Source organism: Diplotaxodon limnothrissa, linkage group LG12, assembly GCF_057381915.1.
Source record: "Diplotaxodon limnothrissa isolate DT_005_m linkage group LG12, D_limnothrissa_male_GT1.1, whole genome shotgun sequence".
In the NCBI taxonomy this organism is placed as follows: domain Eukaryota; kingdom Metazoa; phylum Chordata; class Actinopteri; order Cichliformes; family Cichlidae; genus Diplotaxodon; species Diplotaxodon limnothrissa.
The window spans coordinates 678703-697928 of record NC_140607.1 but is presented as its reverse complement, the minus strand read 5'-3'; the positions used below and the strand labels follow the sequence as shown (position 1 = coordinate 697928).

General features: G+C 40.3%; 3 protein-coding genes across 3 annotated transcripts; 1 reads left to right on the top strand and 2 right to left on the bottom strand.

Moving 5' to 3' along the window:
• The first annotated feature begins 2623 nt into the window (after positions 1 to 2623).
• Positions 2624 to 5196, top strand: LOC146620610 (uncharacterized). Its single transcript, XM_085367745.1, has 6 exons — positions 2624 to 2821; positions 3131 to 3393; positions 3589 to 3779; positions 3913 to 4006; positions 4188 to 4381; positions 5002 to 5196. Exons 1-6 carry the CDS (start codon positions 2624 to 2626, stop codon positions 5187 to 5189), a joined length of 1128 nt encoding a protein of 375 aa, XP_085223871.1. The 3' UTR covers positions 5190 to 5196.
• Positions 5197 to 5268: 72 nt separating this feature from the next.
• LOC146620609 (uncharacterized) lies at positions 5269 to 7596 on the bottom strand. Its single transcript, XM_085367744.1, has 6 exons — positions 7387 to 7596; positions 6998 to 7126; positions 6598 to 6791; positions 5954 to 6101; positions 5654 to 5858; positions 5269 to 5573 (listed from the first exon to the last, which is right to left on the bottom strand). The coding sequence occupies exons 1-6, from the start codon at positions 7594 to 7596 to the stop codon at positions 5269 to 5271; spliced, it is 1191 nt and encodes a 396-aa protein (XP_085223870.1).
• An 8948-nt stretch (positions 7597 to 16544) lies between these two features.
• Positions 16545 to 17168, bottom strand: LOC146620608 (ribonuclease H1-like). Its single transcript, XM_085367681.1, has 2 exons — positions 16719 to 17168; positions 16545 to 16556 (listed from the first exon to the last, which is right to left on the bottom strand). Exons 1-2 carry the CDS (start codon positions 17166 to 17168, stop codon positions 16545 to 16547), a joined length of 462 nt encoding a protein of 153 aa, XP_085223807.1.
• Between the last annotated feature and the right edge of the window lie 2058 nt (positions 17169 to 19226).

The following is a 19226-nucleotide window of genomic DNA, read 5'->3' as shown; positions in this document are numbered from 1 at the left end:
CAAACTCTGTTCTGTACATTCTAATTCTGTTTTTTTCATTCGAACTCTGTTCTGTACATTCTAATTCCGTTTTTTTCATTCAAACTCTATTCTGTACATTCTAATTCCGTTGTTTTCATTCAAACTCTGTTCTGTACATTTCAATTCTGTTTTTTTTATTCTAATTCTGTTGTTTTCATTCAAACTCTGTTCTGTACATTCAAATTCTGTTGTTTTCATTCAAACTCTGTTCTGTACATTCTAATTCCGTTGTTTTCATTCAAACTCTGTTCTGTACATTCTAATTCCTTTTCTTTTCATTCAAACTCTGTTCTGTACATTTCAATTCTGTTGTTTTGATTCAAATTCCATTGTTTTCTTTCAAATTCTGTTCTCTATTCTAATTCCGTTGTTTTCATTCTAATTCTGTTGTTTGTTTTAATATTCCATTGTTTTCATTCTAATTCTGTTGTTTTCATTCAAATTCCATTGTTTTGATTCAAATTCAGTCCTGTTCATTCTAATTTCGTTGTTTTCATTCAAACTCTGTTCTGTACATTCTAATTCTCTTGTTCTCATTCAAATTCCGTTTTTTTCATTCAAACTCTGTTCTATACATTTCAATTCTCTTGTTTTGATTCAAATTCCATTGTTTTCTTTCAAATTCTGTTCTCTACATTCTAATTCCGTTGTTTTCATTCAAACTCTGTTCTGTACATTCTAATTCCGTTGTTTTCATTCAAACTCTGTTCTGTACATTCTAATTCCGTTGTGTTCATTCAAACTCTGTTCTGTACATTCTATTTCCGTTGTTTTCATTCAAACTCTGTTCTGTACATTCTAATTCCTTTGATATCATTCAAACTCTGTTCTGTACATTTTAATTGCGTTGTTTTCATTTAAAGTCTGTTCTGTACATTCTAATTCTCTTGTTTTCATTCAAATTCTGTTCTGTACATTCTAATTCCGTTGTTTTCATTCAAACTCTGTTCTCTACATTCTAATTCTGTTGTTTTCATTCAAATTCCATTGTTTTGATTCAAATTCAGTTCTGTTCATTCTAATTCTGTTGTTTTCATTCAAACTCTGTTCTGTACATTCTAATTCTGTTGTTTTGATTCAAATTCCATTGTTTTTCCATTGAACTGAATTTGAATCAAAACAATGGAACTTGAATGAAAACAACAGAATTAGAATGAAAACAATGGACTATTAATACATTCTAATTCCGTTGTTTTCATTCAAACTCTGTTCTGTACATTTCAATTCAGTTTTTTTTATTCTAATTCCATTGTTTTCATTCAAACTTTGTTCTGTACATTCTAATTCTGTTTTTTTCATTCAAACTCTGTTCTGTACATTCTAATTCCGTTTTTTTCATTCAAACTCTATTCTGTACATTTCAATTCTGTTGTTTTGATTCAAATTCCATTGTTTTTATTCAAACTCTGTTTTGTACATTCTACTTCCGTTTTTCATTCAAACTCTGTTCTGTACATTCTAATTCTGTTGTTTTCATTCAAAGTCTGTTCTGTACATTCTAATTCCGTTGTTTTCATTCAAACTCTGTTCTGTACATTCTAATTCCGTTGTTTTCATTCAAACTCTGTTCTGTACATTCTAATTCCGTTGTTTTCATTCAAAATCTGTTCTGTACATTCTAATTCCGTTGTTTTCATTCAAACTCTGTTCTGTACATTCAAATTCTGTTGTTTACTTTCAAACTCTGTTCTGTACATTCTAATTCCGTTTTTTTCATTCAAACTCTGTTCTGTACATTCTAATTCCGTTGTTTTCATTCTAATTCTGTTGTTTGTTTTAATATTCCATTGTTTTCATTCTAATTCTGTTGTTTTCATTCAAATTCCATTGTTTTGATTCAAATTCAGTTCTGTTCATTCTAATTTCGTTGTTTTCATTCAAATTCCGTTTTTTTCATTCAAACTCTGTTCTATACATTTCAATTCTGTTGTTTTGATTCAAATTCCATTGTTTTCTTTCAAATTCTGTTCTCTACATTCTAATTCCGTTGTTTTCATTCAAACTCTGTTCTGTACATTCTAATTCCGTTGTTTTCATTCAAACTCTGTTCTGTACATTCTAATTCCGTTGTTTTCATTCAAACTCTGTTCTGTACATTCTAATTCCTTTGATATCATTCAAACTCTGTTCTGTACATTCTAATTCTGTTGTTTTCATTCAAATTCTGTTCTGTACATTCTAATTCCGTTGTTTTCATTCAAATTCCATTGTTTTGATTCAAATTCAGTTCTGTTCATTCTAATTCTGTTGTTTTGATTCAAATTCCATTGTTTTTCCATTGAACTGAATTTGAATCAAAACAATGGTATTTGAATGAAAACAACAGAATTAGAATGAAAACAATGGACTATTAACGGTCCGTGTACTTTTCGGTATTTGAAGTTTTGTTTCAGAAACCAAAACGAAAAAACGATATTTAAAAGAATTTTCATTTTTTAAATTTTTGATAAAGAATAAAATGGGCGAAAATAACTTGTTTTTTCATTCGGTGGTAACAAATAGCCGTCATACACTTAAAATTAGACGTGCTTTTTTGGATTTCTTCGTGATTCAAATAATGAAAGTATACTAGCGCAAAAACAAAAAAATAGACGCATTTTCAATGTCTGAAACGGGAAGTACTTCTTCTGCGCGTTTTTTTATGGCGCGCGCACACCGTCCCCCACACAAGAGATCGACGGCCTTAAAGTTACACTGGAATAAACAGAGGATGGACCATTACGTTGTTTTTAGGAAAACTAAGAGAGTGACACTCCGGGACGAAGACATGACTGCAGAAAAACTGGGTCGCATCTTTCAGGTAGATATGTAAACTTCGCAAACTTTGCTTTCAGCAGTTTTTTTATGAACGTTATTGTTCTTCCTTACTGCGGAACGGCTAACGTTAACATTTGGTGATTTCATGTAGGCCTACTTTTACTAATACTATGTCTAGCCGTCTTCATTGTGCTAATATGTGAATTGTGCACATGTGCTAATGTGTAAATAGTTATTCATTGACTTTTACCGGCTACTAGCTAATAAGTAAGCCTTTAGAGCCTATTAACCGTGTGCACAGGAGTAACACGTTAGCAGAGCAACGTGATTTACGGAAACTTTTCTTAAACAGGTATCCGCGCATACTCTGTACATCACGGATGATTCAAACGTGGCTATGTTCCCCGGTGCGGTCTCTGGTGTTTTCAGCGCATTAGACCTTACACCCAGAGGTCACTATGAAGTCCACGGAGAAGACATGGAGTCAATTCCAACAGCAGGTTCCAGCGGGCAGCGTTTTGCATTTATGCGAGCACCAGCTGTGGCAGCGTCTGCACCTTCACGTTCACAGCAGGCTACTTCAAGTTCCCCTATGTCCTCCAAAACATTTCAGAGGTAGGATGAGTCTGTGTTCTTGAATATTAAATTACAGAACAGGCAAAATAAAAAGAAACATAAGGTGCATGGATAGTTGAATTGTTAAGAATAGCAAAGCTGTTTTAGTACAATTTGCCTATAGCAATCACTGAATGGATTTGTGGCCTGCTGTCTTTTACAAGATATGTAAAATTATTATGTTTTGTTTTACAGATCAGTGTACTTTGCAGATGTAGTTGGTGGGAGGTTGATTCCCAATAGAATGGTGGTTGTACGATTCCTGGAGTCTGAGGCTACGCTTCAAGGGATAGTAGGAAAAGTGCAAGATGCCATTGGTAATTACAACCCAATAATTTTGACAGATGCACAGGGCAATGCAATTCTGGAGTCGGAGGGCACAACAGGTGAGCCATAATATTACAGCTAAAGCCCATATCTTATGGAGAGACATGTCTTACCAGACTCTTTGTAATATTTATTGGGTAATATGGTATTGGCTTCTAAACAGGTTTCTTTGGTTTTGTTTTTCATCTGTAGGGTCACAGTACTGGAGACAAAATGCACGAAAAATTCTTGCTGTGCCTGAACAAGACTTTAATTGCCTCCAGGGAACAAAGAGGAAGAAACTGAGGTATGTGAATAAATATGTATATACTATAGGATGAACATCAATATAGAAGAATTAATTTGATTTAAATCCTATAATAGCAGTAAGACATCACTACATAAATCATCATCTATCAGTAAGTGATGTGATGTTTCTTTAAGCCAGTAAGTAGCTTTGACATCTGATTATCCATTTTTATTTGTAGCAGCCGTAAAGATGATGACAGTGCCAGTTTGGGAGAAGTGAGTGACAAAATAGAAGAGTTGGTGTTGGCATCTCAAAGTCTGCCAGCTGTCACAGCAGCAATCAAAGAGCTCACTGATCTTGCAGTTGCCCAGAAAGTCACAACCCCCAAGCTGCAGACACTCAAGGAGGGATTTAGCTGCGTGGTTTGTATGAGTATGTTCAAATGTTGCTTAGTAAATACATTACATCTACACTAACATTTTAATTACAATTAAAACAATGTCAAACCACATTCAATCATTACTTTGGACAAACATTTTTTTACCAAACATAGGCTCTTTATTCAGCAGTGTCCATTTAAATACTTAGGCACAGACAATCAAGATGCAGGTCTACTGTAACATAACATTCAAAAGTTTACATGCACATTTAATTTGGGTTCTCCTTGCAATCTTGACTATGAAAGTATAGCTTTTCAAATTGATTACAATGTCAGTATGGGTGACGGTACACTGTTCACAGTAATGTAAAACTAAAAAGTTCACATTTAAAATGGGACTGTAGTTGCATATATTGAATCAAGTACCTGTAACTTTTTCATTTTTCTTGCTTGCTAATTGAGAAAATGTACTGATTTTGCCCCTCATCAATTATAGACAAAAATATAGACAGGGACTTTCTCAGAACAGCGTGAACAAGAGGAATTACAGAATAACCAAAAATATTCTGCATGCTGTCTGTAAATTTATGTCAAGACTGACTTTGAACCTATAGTTTGAACTAAATTCAACATAAATGGATAACAGTCTCACTTATCTGATTTACTTTTGCAGACATCATTGAGGATCCAGTGTTCTCACTGTGCTGCAGAAGCATTATTGGCTGCAAGACATGTGTGGAACAGTGGCAAGAGACATCACAGCACTGTGCAAAATGCAGGGAGAGTAACAACGGAGTTCTACAAATTACTGGTCTAACAGCTGCATTTTCTGTATTGAAATCTTTTTTTGCAGAGGAGTAATGTAGTGTGTACACACAAATGTTTACAGTCAGTTGATTTTTTTTTTTGTCTGTTCTGTACAGTTTACAGATGCAGTGGTTCATACATTTCTCTGAGTTATGTTTATGAGACAGAGCAGAGCTTCTTTGTATGGCATAAAGTCACCATTTACGGCTCTAAAAAACAAATGTGAAATATCAGGATATTTTTCTGCAAAATGACTCTCTGTTCTAAGTTTGTCCTGTTCGGTTGTGAAGGGATCAACTCCAAAAGTCGAATATTCTTTGAGTGCAGATCCCAAGTGCTGCCTGTAAAGGTCTGCTGCTTCAAGTGCATTTGGCAAGAGCTCTGGAGAAATTCTTCTTTTACACCCATGTTCTGCAAAGTGATTTGGTATGCCTTTTCCTGTAAAAAATAGAGGAGGTGTTTAAATGTTCATTATCAGGGTTGTAAGCAATCTGACTTTTTTTTTTTTTTTTTTTTACCTGGGATTCTATGAGCATTCCATGATTCTACCACACTTGCAAGACCAATGTTACACAGCTGACAGGTTAGATTGGACACACAGTATCGCACAAGGTTATCCTCCATATCTATCTCCTCCTGGTCCATCAGCTGGAGTAGGGCAGTTTTTAGTGGGTAGTTGACACGGTTGTTGATTTCAGGCCAAATCCTTTCAACTGTGTGGTTCTAAAAGAGTTAAAAGAAACATGTCTTAAATGTACGTAGTAGTACACGTAATAGTATAAGAATTTCAGCTGATGTTAATGGTACTTAAATCTTACTCTTGTGGATGAGGTCTGTAAATAAGGCAGTCTCTCCTGATTGAAGCGATGATGTGACAGCATCTCTTGCATGAACAGTGTTAAATAAAATTCCTTTCCATGGTCTACTCGCACCTGGTCCCACATACCATAGGTGATCACTGCAGGTCTGGTACAGGAAAAATAAAGAACATTTATTAACTATTTTGCTTTAAGACCAGCAAAGGTGTTATTATTTTGAATGTATTCATTCATGTTTTTTTTGGGTAATATTTTAGTTGTAGTAGGACAACATATATTTCTTAAGTTTCTTTGCAATGTCACTGTCATGCTCAGACTTTAGATGTATGTCAGAACAATTGAAAGATATGTGGAAATCCAAGAACCTTGTTCCATTCATAAATGAACACTGATTAATTGCAATAAAGTAGTTAAATGATTCATGTGCAATTCCATTTTATTTATTTTTACATTAATAGAAAATGTTGATCAAAATGTTTGGTAAGTTCTTAATATATTATATTCAGGAACATAACCAGACCCATCTGTTGCATGTCTAATTTAAATTCAAATATTGTAAATTTGGGTGCAGCTCATGTCCAATATGACTAACATGTCCATCAAAACACTTAAGATGAAATAAATGGTTTGAGAGGTTGTATTACCTGAAAACATATTCATAGATGCTCAAGTTGTTTTTGATTGGCATTGTGGAATGACTCACAATCTTTTTACTGAATCCATCTACAGCTAAAACATGGGTGACTCCAAACATTACAAGTTTCTCGTTTTGGTCCAGGTGAACCTTGTGCCCCATGCATTCAGCATGGTACGGTGTGGGATTAAGATTCCGAGCTCCCTTACAAAAAAATCACAAAAATAAATGACAGCTGACTGGATAAAGGCAGATTTGATCATACGTTTGAGGAAGAGTCAAGTAACTGTTAAAGCAGGGCGTACATCTGTTAAACAGAATTAGGCCCTACCATTACATGATGTATATCACAAATATGACAAAGAACATTGGAATACAGTTCTAGTGGAAGATTAAATAACATAGGCTACCTGGCGTCTTGCTTCATGATAAGGTTGATGCACCTCTCTTAAAATTGACCCAATTCGTCCCTCTGCAGCATGTACCCCTTTTGTGGACAGATAGCCCTTCATCATTTTGCGGCCATATGTTGGGCCCACCTGTTTAAAATAAAAGATCATGCTACTACTAGAACAACAAATGTAAAGTAGCTTATTCTGAAAGCAAATGTGTAAAGCTAAAGTATTGTGCTAATTAACTGTACAAATACCAGTGAGAGACATCTTTAAAATAACTAACGTTACCCACCACCCGCAAGACGCTAAAACGCGCGGGCGCGCACACAGTCTAGACTAACCCCCTTACAACCCAGTTAAGACAACCATACACAGTCATAAGGTGAAGGAAGAAAGTACCTTACCTCATTTATAGCTTGTGTCACCTCAAGCTCCAACCGTGTGTCCGAGAGTCGACAGCTAGTGATTTGCTCAGCACAAAACTTTCTAACATTTCTCGCAGAAAATCCTCTCACTTCCCCGTGTTCATATGACAGACGCTCTGATATAATTTCCGATGACAGGCCTTGTTTTGCCATCTCCATGATCACGTCTGAGTATTTTTCCAACGTCATGATGTCCACACTACAGTGTTTGCCATAAGTTTGCGCATCACTTGTACAGGTTGTTGACCTACTAAAACTTCCGGTTCAGACAAAATAAATAAAGGGCCCTTTCTCGTTCTTTTTTCTTGGGTTTTTCGTTTCTGATGTGCGAAAGGACAAAATGAAAAAAACAATTGTTTTACGTTTTTCATTTTAGCTTTTTAAGTTGAGAATTAAATAAGTGTCTCATTTTCTTTTTTAAATTATACTTTCTGAAACGAAACTTCAAATACCGAAAAGTACACGGACCATTAACACATTCTAATTCCGTTGTTGTCATTCAAACTCTGTTCTGTACATTCTAATTCCGTTGTTTTCATTCAAACTCTATTCTGTACATTCTAATTCCGTTGTTTTCATTCAAACTCTGTTCTGTACATTCTAATTCCGTTTTTTTCATTCAAACTCTGTTCTGTACATTTCTATTCTGTTGTTTTGATTCAAATTCCATTGTTTTTATTCAAACTCTGTTTTGTACATTCTACTTCCGTTTTTCATTCAAACTCTGTTCTGTATATTCTAATTCTGTTGTTTTCATTCAAAGTCTGTTCTGTACATTCTAATTCCGTTGTTTTCATTCAAACTCTGTTCTGTACCTTCTAATTCCGTTGTTTTCATTCAAACTCTGTTCTGTACATTCTAATTCCGTTTTTTTCATTCAAACTCTGTTCTGTACATTTCAATTCTGTTGTTTTGATTCAAATTCCATTGTTTTCTTTCAAATTCTGTTCTCTACATTCTAATTCCGTTGTTTTCATTCAAACTCTGTTCTGTACATTTTAATTCCGTTGTTTTCATTCAAAGTCTGTTCTGTACATTCTAATTCCGTTGTTTTCATTCAAACTCTGTTCTGTACATTCTAATTCTGTTGTTTTCATTCAAATTCTGTTCTGTACATTCTAATTCCGTTGTTTTCATTCAAATTCCATTGTTTTGATTCAAATTCAGTTCTGTTCATTCTAATTCTGTTGTTTTGATTCAAATTCCATTGTTTTTCCATTGAACTGAATTTGAATCAAAACAATGGTATTTGAATGAAAACAACAGAATTAGAATGAAAACAATGGACTATTAACACATTCTAATTCCGTTGTTGTCATTCAAACTCTGTTCTGTACATTCTAATTCCGTTGTTTTCATTCAAACTCTATTCTGTACATTCTAATTCCGTTGTTTTCATTCAAACTCTGTTCTGTACATTCTAATTCCGTTTTTTTCATTCAAACTCTGTTCTGTACATTTCTATTCTGTTGTTTTGATTCAAATTCCATTGTTTTTATTCAAACTCTGTTTTGTACATTCTACTTCCGTTTTTCATTCAAACTCTGTTCTGTATATTCTAATTCTGTTGTTTTCATTCAAAGTCTGTTCTGTACATTCTAATTCCGTTGTTTTCATTCAAACTCTGTTCTGTACCTTCTAATTCCGTTGTTTTCATTCAAACTCTGTTCTGTACATTCTAATTCCGTTTTTTTCATTCAAACTCTGTTCTGTACATTTCAATTCTGTTGTTTTGATTCAAATTCCATTGTTTTCTTTCAAATTCTGTTCTCTACATTCTAATTCCGTTGTTTTCATTCAAACTCTGTTCTGTACATTTTAATTCCGTTGTTTTCATTCAAATTCTGTTCTGTTCATTCTAATTCTGTTGTTTTGATTCAAATTCCATTGTTTTTCCATTGAACTGAATTTGAATCAAAACAATGGTATTTGAATGAAAACAACAGAATTAGAATGAAAACAATGGACTATTAATACATTCTAATTCCGTTGTTGTCATTCAAACTCTGTTCTGTACATTTCAATTCAGTTTTTTTTATTCTAATTCCATTGTTTTCATTCAAACTCTGTTCTGTACATTCTAATTCCGTTGTTTTCATTCAAACTCTGTTCTGTACATTCTAATTCCGTTTTTTTCATTCAAACTCTGTTCTGTACATTTCTATTCTGTTGTTTTGATTCAAATTCCATTGTTTTTATTCAAACTCTGTTTTGTACATTCTACTTCCGTTTTTCATTCAAACTCTGTTCTGTATATTCTAATTCCGTTGTTTTGATTCAAGGTCTGTTCTGTGTCATGGTCCTGGGCCATGTGGGCACAGTATTCTTAGTTTTCATGTATTTTTGTATTTTGTTCTTTATTTAGGCCATGCTTCCTGGGTTGATCTGTTACGTTGTTCCTTATGTGTTTTCCCTTCGTGACTCTTACCCCCTGTGTGCCCCTCTGTGTATTTATGAGCCCTCGTCTCTCTTTGTGTTTTATTCTATGTTTTTCCCCAGCCCGTTATGTCTGCGTTCTCCCCGTGCTCTCTCTCTCCTCCTGTTTGAACCTCTGTGTACTTCCTGTTTTACTTTGCCCATCTCCCATCAGTGTTACGTTCACTCCTGCCGTGTCTTGTTATGATTATCAGTGTCACCTGTGTTCCCCGTGTGCATCCACTTCCCCTGATCATCCCTCATGTGTATTTAGTCTCTGTGTTTCATACAGTCTGTGTCGCGTCGTCTGTGTTCCCACCCTCCATGTTTCCATGCCCGGTCTGTTGTATTCATAGCCTTACCTTAGTTCATTCCCAGTTTAGGTTTCTGTTTAGTTATTGCTTTTGAGCTGCCCTTATTCTTGTTTGTTTCTCTTGCGTTACCAGCCACAATAAAAGGCTCGCTTTTGTTTAAAGTTTACTCCCGTGTCACTCGTGTCCGCACCTGAGTCCTCCACGCACTCTCCACACGGTCTGTCACAGCGGACCGTGACAGTACGACGCGACCATGTCGGACTCAGCGGACATTTCAGAGGAGGTAGGGGAGGAGCTGAACCGGCTCTGCCGCATTATGGATCGCATCATCGGATGCGCGGATCCAAGTGTGGTTTCCACGGGATTGGCGGCCGTGGACGCCGTTTTGTTGCGGGAGCCACGGTTGCGACAGCTCCCCCACCTCGTCGAGGCGTTTGACTCCCTGGGCCCCCTTAAGGAGGAGCTTCGTGCCCGTGCGCTGGCCCAGAGGGTCCTGAATGCCGCCTCAGCACCCACACCTCCGTCCCGTGGACGGGTGTCATCGCCGCTGCCTCATGAGCCAGAGGCTGTGAGAGGTGGAACGCTGAGGTCCACTTCCACTCAGCCATCGCCTCACCGTGGATCGGCTTCCTCGTTTCCGCCACAGTCAAGCTGCACTGACCAGCACACGGAGGCGATGGAGGCCATAGATTTTGGTGACGATGAGCGTCAGCAGGTGTTGCGGGCTTATCGGGAGGAGGAGCTCCGTTGGAAGCCTTGGCTCAGAGATGTGGGCAGAGGAGGAAGACTCGATCCCAACAGTTAACGCTGCCGCGCTCGCGGCCGCTCCGAGGAGGAAGCGGCGTCGGCGTCGCTCTACACGGCACTCAGAGGTTAGTGATAACGTTCTGTTGCCACTGAAACGCCCTGGATGTAGTGAGGACGAGGGCCTTGGAAAGACAATTAAGGTCTCGGAGATGGAGACACAATTTACCTGTACTGTTAACTCTGTCACCCCCCCATGCACCTCATCACGGTCTGTTTTCTCGGGGGCCAGTGAAGAAGCTGCCTTTTCCATGCCTCTGACTGCTAATGTTGAAGGTGTTAATCCTGTGCCCACGTTGTGTTTTGACAACAAAGCTAAACTTTCTGGTGTTGGGCACGCTATTCTTGGGGAAGACACACTGCCATCACCGAACTGTGAAACCGACACTGCCAAACCGACCATAGACTCTTCAGTCCTGAGAATTAAACCAAGTGATGTACTGTTAAACCCTGGTATTACGTATGAGCAGGATGAGGGGGACATTAGCGAAAAAGGATGTACTAATGATTCTGCACACCCAGAACCTCCATCTTCCACTGAGAGGGCTTCTTTTAAGACCGCTAGGGCATTTGGGGCCTTATTTAAGACCGTGTCTCAGCCCCTGCTGTCTGTTAACCGCAAATCAAGTGAGAAAGCTTCTGATCTGACCAGTAGTAAGACTGTATTGCCCTTGGCTAGCACCCCCATTTCCGAGTCAGTTTACTTTGTTCCCGAGTCAAATAACAAATGTTCTGTTTATATAACTAGACCAGCGAAAGAAGAAATGTCCAGTGTTGATCATGAAAATGTCTGTTATGATCCTGTGCTGATCGGTCCCCATGTTCCTCACTCTGCTGATGGTTTGACCAGAGTGAGTGCTTTGGAGCCCGACATCAGCGACTGCTTTTCTACACCAGTCCATCGGGCCGGGACAATTATTATGGGTCTGCCAGGTTTCCCTATGTCTGTGAATGACATTGCAATTTCCGTTAATACAACACTGAAGGACTGTTTAAGTTATGCTCCCGCATTATCCAATGACAAGGCTGAATTTCATGTTTCAAAGGCTGTCGGGGGGGAGCGCCATGCTAGCCATTACAACCCAGCTAGCCCTTTAACTGCACCCCTGGGCCAGGACCTTTTGACAGCAGTTAATGAACTGGCCGATCTAAAGACAATTCAGCCGGATGGCTCAGAGCCAGTCCACTATGTTTTCTGTGCAAAGCCAGGTCCATGTGCATTCCACTCACTAGCCTTCCACAGCCGATTAGTGTGTGTGGCTGAACCCCCCCTTAACTCAGTCTCGCCTACGGGGGGCTTAGACTCCAATAAGCGTAGTTATTTCCTATGTGACTGCCAAATTATTATGTTAAAATCATCTGCACATAGTCCTGGTTGTTTTATGTGGGTTCATGAATCATGTCTTGGCCTTAAGAATCATGCTTCCTGGGACAGTATAACTATCACTTGTGTCACTGAGCCAACTTATTTCAGGTCTGAAATGTTGTTTGAATCATGCTCCAAGACAGAAGATGTGTTTAGCTCCCCAAGAAGGGCAACTAAGGACAATTTGGACTATGTTAAGGGCTTAGAGACTTTAAGGTCTTTGTCTATTGTTGCTCCTCTGCTTGCACCTGACAAAGTCAATATCTGGAACTTTGGGCTCACTCCCAGGGTGGCTGTGGCGTTGCCTGACCTCTCACCTGCGTCTGATCTCCAGGTAGAGGCAGGGGTCACCCAGCCAGCACCTGAGCTAGTTCTCACCACTGGGGTCAGGGCAGCCGTAGGTCAGCCATATCCTGCACCTGCATCTGCACCTCAGGTGGGAATGGCTGCCGTCCGGTTTGTTCCTACACCCAGGTTGGTTCCCAAGCTTATGCCAGTCAGTGCACAGCTGAGCTCCGCACCCAGCCTAGGCACTCGGGTGGGAGCGGTTGACGCTCTGCAGGCGCCTGCACCAACTGATGCTTCCATTATAGGCCCCAGGGTCTCATCACCGCCGCAATGGCCTCATGCCTCGTCCGCTGGAGGGCCCGAGGAGCCCGTTCAGCCTCACGCCACGTCAGCTGGAGGGCCCGAGGAGCCCGTTCAGCCTCACGCCACGTCAGCTGGAGGGCCCGAGGAGCCCGTTCAGCCTCACGCCACGTCCGCTGGAGGGTCCGAGGGGCCCGTTCAGCCCCCTGTCTCCGCTGAAGGGCCCGAGGAGCCCATCCGGCCTCATGCCACCGCTGGAGGGCCCGAGCCGCCCGTCCAGCACCATGCCACGTCTGCTGGGGGGCCCGAGCCGCCCATCCAGCCACCTTCTGCTTCTGCTCCTCCTGGTCCAGCTCCAGCCTGTGCTTCGTCTGCTGCAGCTCCAGCCTGTGCTTCGTCTGCTGCAGCTCCAGCCTGTGCTTCGTCTGGCCCAGCCTCAGAGTCTTTATCCTCCGTCCTGGTCCCCTGCCTCCCGCCCTGGGTGGGTTGTTTTCTGTTTTTGTTTTGTTTCTCGGGTTTGGGCTGTCGGGAGCCAGCCCTTTAGGGGGGGGTGATGTCATGGTCCTGTGTGCCCCTCTGTGTATTTATGAGCCCTCGTCTCTCTTTGTGTTTTATTCTATGTTTTTCCCCAGCCCGTTATGTCTGCGTTCTCCCCGTGCTCTCTCTCTCCTCCTGTTTGAACCTCTGTGTACTTCCTGTTTTACTTTGCCCATCTCCCATCAGTGTTACGTTCACTCCTGCCGTGTCTTGTTATGATTATCAGTGTCACCTGTGTTCCCCGTGTGCATCCACTTCCCCTGATCATCCCTCATGTGTATTTAGTCTCTGTGTTTCATACAGTCTGTGTCGCGTCGTCTGTGTTCCCACCCTCCATGTTTCCATGCCCGGTCTGTTGTATTCATAGCCTTACCTTAGTTCATTCCCAGTTTAGGTTTCTGTTTAGTTATTGCTTTTGAGCTGCCCTTATTCTTGTTTGTTTCTCTTGCGTTACCAGCCACAATAAAAGGCTCGCTTTTGTTTAAAGTTTACTCCCGTGTCACTCGTGTCCGCACCTGAGTCCTCCACGCACTCTCCACACGGTCTGTCACAGCGGACCGTGACATTCTGTACATTCTAATTCCGTTGTTTTCATTCAAACTCTGTTCTGTACATTCTAATTCCGTTGTTTTCATTCAAATTCCATTGTTTTGATTCAAATTCAGTTCTGTTCATTCTAATTCTGTTGTTTTCATTCAAATTCCATTGTTTTTCCATTGAACTGAATTTGAATCAAAACAATGGTATTTGAATGAAAACAACAGAATTAGAATGAAAACAATGGACTATTAACACATTCTAATTCCGTTGTTTTTCATTCAAACTCTGTTTTGTACATTCTACTTCCGTTTTTCATTCAAACTCTGTTCTGTATATTCTAATTCTGTTGTTTTCATTCAAAGTCTGTTCTGTACATTCTAATTCCGTTGTTTTCATTCAAACTCTGTTCTGTACATTCTAATTCCGTTGTTTTCATTCAAACTCTATTCTGTACATTCAAATTCTGTTGTTTACATTCAAACTCTGTTCTGTACATTCTAATTCCGTTGTTTTCATTCAAACTCTGTTCTGTACATTCTAATTCCGTTGTTTTCATTCAAACTCTGTTCTGTACATTTCAATTCTGTTGTTTTGATTCAAATTCCATTGTTTTCTTTCAAATTCTGTTCTCTACATTCTAATTCCGTTGTTTTCATTCAAACTGTCATGGTCCCTGTGCCTCACCAGCTGATTCTGTATTAGGCAACATGTTTTCTCTCTCTCTCTCTCTCCTGCCGGGGCGATGCTCATTATGGGCTCCCGCCCCTGGCCCACGCACCTGCTGCCGATCGGGATAATCACAAGGCCGATTTAAGACAGCAGCACTGTGTCACTCGTCGCTGGATCGTTGAGTTATCAGCGTCAGTCGCTCAGTAGATTGTAAATAAGGATCTGTGAGTTCGTTCCGTCTGTTCGCCTCTAACTATAATCTCTGTGTACAGATCTATCCCGGACCTTTCCCTGCCTGCCTGTCATCCCGTGGACGAGTGAGTGGATGGTGTTTCCCCAGTGTGGGGAGTGAAGAGAGAGAGCCTTTGGAGGACGTCAGATTCCCGTCTTTTCCCTCACATACCCCGGAACCCTGGACCCCCCTCCCCTCCCTCCAGCACTTTGTAAATAGCATCACCTGGTGTCGTTGTGTAAATAAAATCTGTAAATCCTGTAAGGAGTCCCGGTCTGCGCCTGAGTCCGTTAACTGAAACCTGACACAAACTCTTTTCTGTATATTCTAATCAGTTGTTTTCATTCAAAGTCTGTTCTGTACATTCTAATTCCGTTGTTTTCATTCAAAGTCTGTTCTGTACATTCTAATTCCGTTATTTTCATTCAAACTCTGTTCTGTATATTCTAATTCCCTTGTTTTCATTCAAACTCTGTTCTGTACATTCTAATTCCTTTGATATCATTCAAACTCTGTTCTGTACATTCTAATTCCGTTGTTTTCATTCAAACTCTGTTCTGTACATTCTAATTCCATTATTTTCATTAAAAACTCTGTTCTGTACATTCTAATTCCGTTGTTTTCATTCAAATTCAGTTCTGTTCATTCTAATTCCGTTGTTTTCATTCAAACTCTGTTCTGTATATTCTAATTCTGTTTTTTTTTTCATTCAAACTCTGTTCTGTACATTCTAATTCTGTTGTTTTCATTCAAAGTCTGTTCTGTACATTCTAATTCCGTTGTTTTCATTCAAAGTCTGTTCTGTACATTCTAATTCCCTTGTTTTCATTCAAACTCTGTTCTGTACATTCTAATTCCGTTGTTTACATTCAAACTCTGTTCTGTACATTCTAATTCCATTGTTTTCATTCAAACTCTGTTCTGTACATTCTAATTCTGTTGTTTTCATTCAAATTCTGTTCTGTACATTCTAATTCCGTTGTTTTCATTCAAACTCTTGTTAAGGTTCAAAATATTGGGGATGGACACCAGAGCAAAAACCCACAATAATAATACTGGTCCGGCCGGGTTGAGTCAAACGATGATTTAATGATCACACACGTGGGAGATGGACACTGTATGCAGACAGTCTCAGATCTCGTCTCAAAAAACACATCACCATAGTTTCATGAAATCAGGGTATTAGAACGCCCCTTCATGCGTAGTGACAGGTGTAATACAATCAATGTTGACAATTTTATTTAACACAAAGAATAACATTGTCTCCTTCCCGAGGGCAGACGCTGACTGCCCCCGTCTCCTGGAACCGTCTGTACCCTGCTAAGACACAACATGGCAGCTACAAGGACTCTCTCATTTATTAAGACCATCAGTGTGTATTGCTCTAAATCAAGTATATAATATTAACTGAATATTGCTGGATCAGCTATTTCTACTTAAAACATATTAAAACATGACTAAGCACAAAATCACCAAGAATAACATCTTATAAGTGCTGTGTAAGCGCGTGCGGCCTTCCAAGCTCAAAGCCTTTGCCCTCCATAGATCAGCCAGACTCGCGCTGGCTGTAGCTTTTAACCTTTAATTAACTTGAGCACAACTCTAGAATAAGCAACGAACTGCAATGTGTATGGAATGATCATGGTTACATCTGCAATGGAAAATCATGTTATTATTCTGGTACCTGTAAGGAAAAGATCAAACTAAAGTTATAACAATCACTGTAATGCAAAGGATAATGTAAGGTCAATTTATGTTTAATGCAAAGCTGGTTATATACTTCTGATGAACCTTTTTCCACCATGCTGGTTCCTTGGGAGTGAGCTTTGCATTTTATAATACTCACCTCCTCTGGGTCAGCCAAGGCCTTTTCCAGTTCCTCCATTTCATGTTTGTGGGAAATAGGTGCATTGGTTGCTGTTCTGAATCCTGCTCTTTTCCACTGAGGCAGCTCCACATGCGCTGCTCCAAATGCATATGCCGAGTCGGTGTAGATGTTCACTCTCCTATTCTTGGCTAATCTCAAAGCTCGAGCAAGGGCTATCACTTCAGCTCTCTGGGCCGACTGCTTTCCCTCAATCCTTCCTGACTCTCTGACCTGATAATCTCCTTCTACTCTGCAAACCACCGCGTACCCTGCTTTCAGTCCTCCTTCGTCTCGGTGGCAACATCCATCGGTGAACCAGTCCTCAGCTCCCGGTATGGGTTCGGCCTTCAGGTCCTCTCTAATCTTTTCCTCAATCTGTGCTCTTTTGGCGCAGTCATGTGGTTCCCCTACTCCCATTAAATCTGCCATGTTAATTCCTTCATGTGTGAATGTCAAATTTTGGGGCCTCTAAGACTTTGCTCAGTCTCTGTTGTGCCCGTGGTGACATACAAAATGCTTGTGAATTCACGTATGCCACTATGCTATGTGTAGTAAGTATTTTTAGTGGGTGTTCTCTCACTACATGTGCTGTTTTTTGGATAATTCTAGCGACCCCTGCTGCATGTTGTGTGCATGTAGGATGCTTTGCTTCTGTTGGATGTAGTTTTACACTAACATACATGAGCACCTCTCTACCCCCCCCCCCCCTTTTTTCTGAAACAACACTCCATTTACAATTGAGTGTGTTTCAGAAACAACCAATTAGAATGGCTCATCATAATTGGGTGTGGCTAAATCTGAGGCCCTTGACAAATCCTGTTTTACCCTAATAAATGCGGCTTCAGCTTCAGGCGTCCAAGGCAGCTCAGCCTTAAGGTTTCGAACGCCAACTTGCTTCATTAGGCCCCTTAAAGGGGCAGTTTTGCCTGCATAATCCGGAATGAACTGCCTGCTGTAACCTGTTAAACCAAGAAAAGAAAGCATTTCTCTCACAGTTCGCGGTTTTGGGTGTGTCAGAATTTGGTCTCTGTGTGTGTTCATCAAACCCACTGATTTGTGTGTGATTACCCGGCCCAAAAAGGTCACTTCAGGGCAAACTAACTGCAGCTTGTCTTTACTTACTTTAAAGCCGCACTCCGCCAACCTATTCAACACAACGAACGACGCCGCTGTACAATCCACTGCTGACGGGGCTGCAATGAGAAGATCATCAACATATTGTATTAATGTACAATCATCAGGCAAATTACATGACGACAGGGCGTCGTTGAGCACCTGATTAAAATGCCTGGAGAAAGTGCAAAGCCTTGTGTCAACCGTGTGTATCTGAGTTGTTGGCCTCTGTATGTGAATGAAAAAATGTCTCTGAGTGACTCATGCAGAGGAAGACAAAAGAATGCATTTGCCAGGTCAATGCACGTGAACCACTTTTGGCCACATGTGATAGCTGATAAAGCTGTGTATGGATTTGGTACTGGTGCAGTGGTGGAGAGTAATATTTCATTAATGGCTCTCAAGTCATGTGCCATGTGGTATCTTCCTGTTCCATGTTTCTCCACTGGTAGAATTGTTGTGTTCCACAGTGAGGGAGAGGGCTCTAACACCCCGGCCCTTAACAGGCCTTCTATTGTTTCTGTAATTCCTTCCTCTGCTTCAGGTTTGTGTTTATACTGTGGTCTATTGATTGGTGTGTGTGACTTGAGCTGGAACAAAACAGGAGGACACTTAGCTAGGCCAACGTCCGTGGGCCCTTTTGACCATAGACTGTCGGGCAGATTTGACAGTCCAGCAACTGCGTGAGGATGATCTACTCTCTCCTCACCATGTGTTTTTGAAATTTCTTTATGTTCCAAGATCACTGTATCATCACAGGCACAAGTTATGCGATAGGTTTTACAATTTCGAGCATAAGATAAGTTAGGAATTTGGGTTCTTTGCCACCCTGTGTCGTCCAGTGCTCGCCTGACCATCGGACCTAGATCACCTGCACCATGACCTTGGTGGATCGCCAATGTAATGTGAGGGGTTGAATTTTCTTCCACATTGTACCAAAGCAGTTGTTCATCAGTTAATTTCACAGCCGCGGCTACACCTGTCATGGTTGGCTGTGTGGCAGGCGTGCAAGCAGGAGTGGTGGATCCAAAATGCAGGACTCAGACACAGAAGTTCAACTTAAAGCGCAGCTTTATTGCTGGAAACCCTCTTACTAACTAAAGGCATCAAAAGACAAACAAAAACGCTGGTGGACTAAAACACTGAAGCAGAAAACACTGAACTGGAACTGGAAACAAAACACTGGTAACACGGAGGCAAAACACACACAGCTTGTTGAGGGTACGACGCCACACTGACACAGAGAAACACAGGGTCTAAATACACTGGGAAGTAATGAGGAGAATGAGACACAGAAGGAGAGCACAGCTGGGGGAAATTAGAACTGACGAGACAAGCAAGGCAGGACACATTCACATAAGTCACGGACCTTCA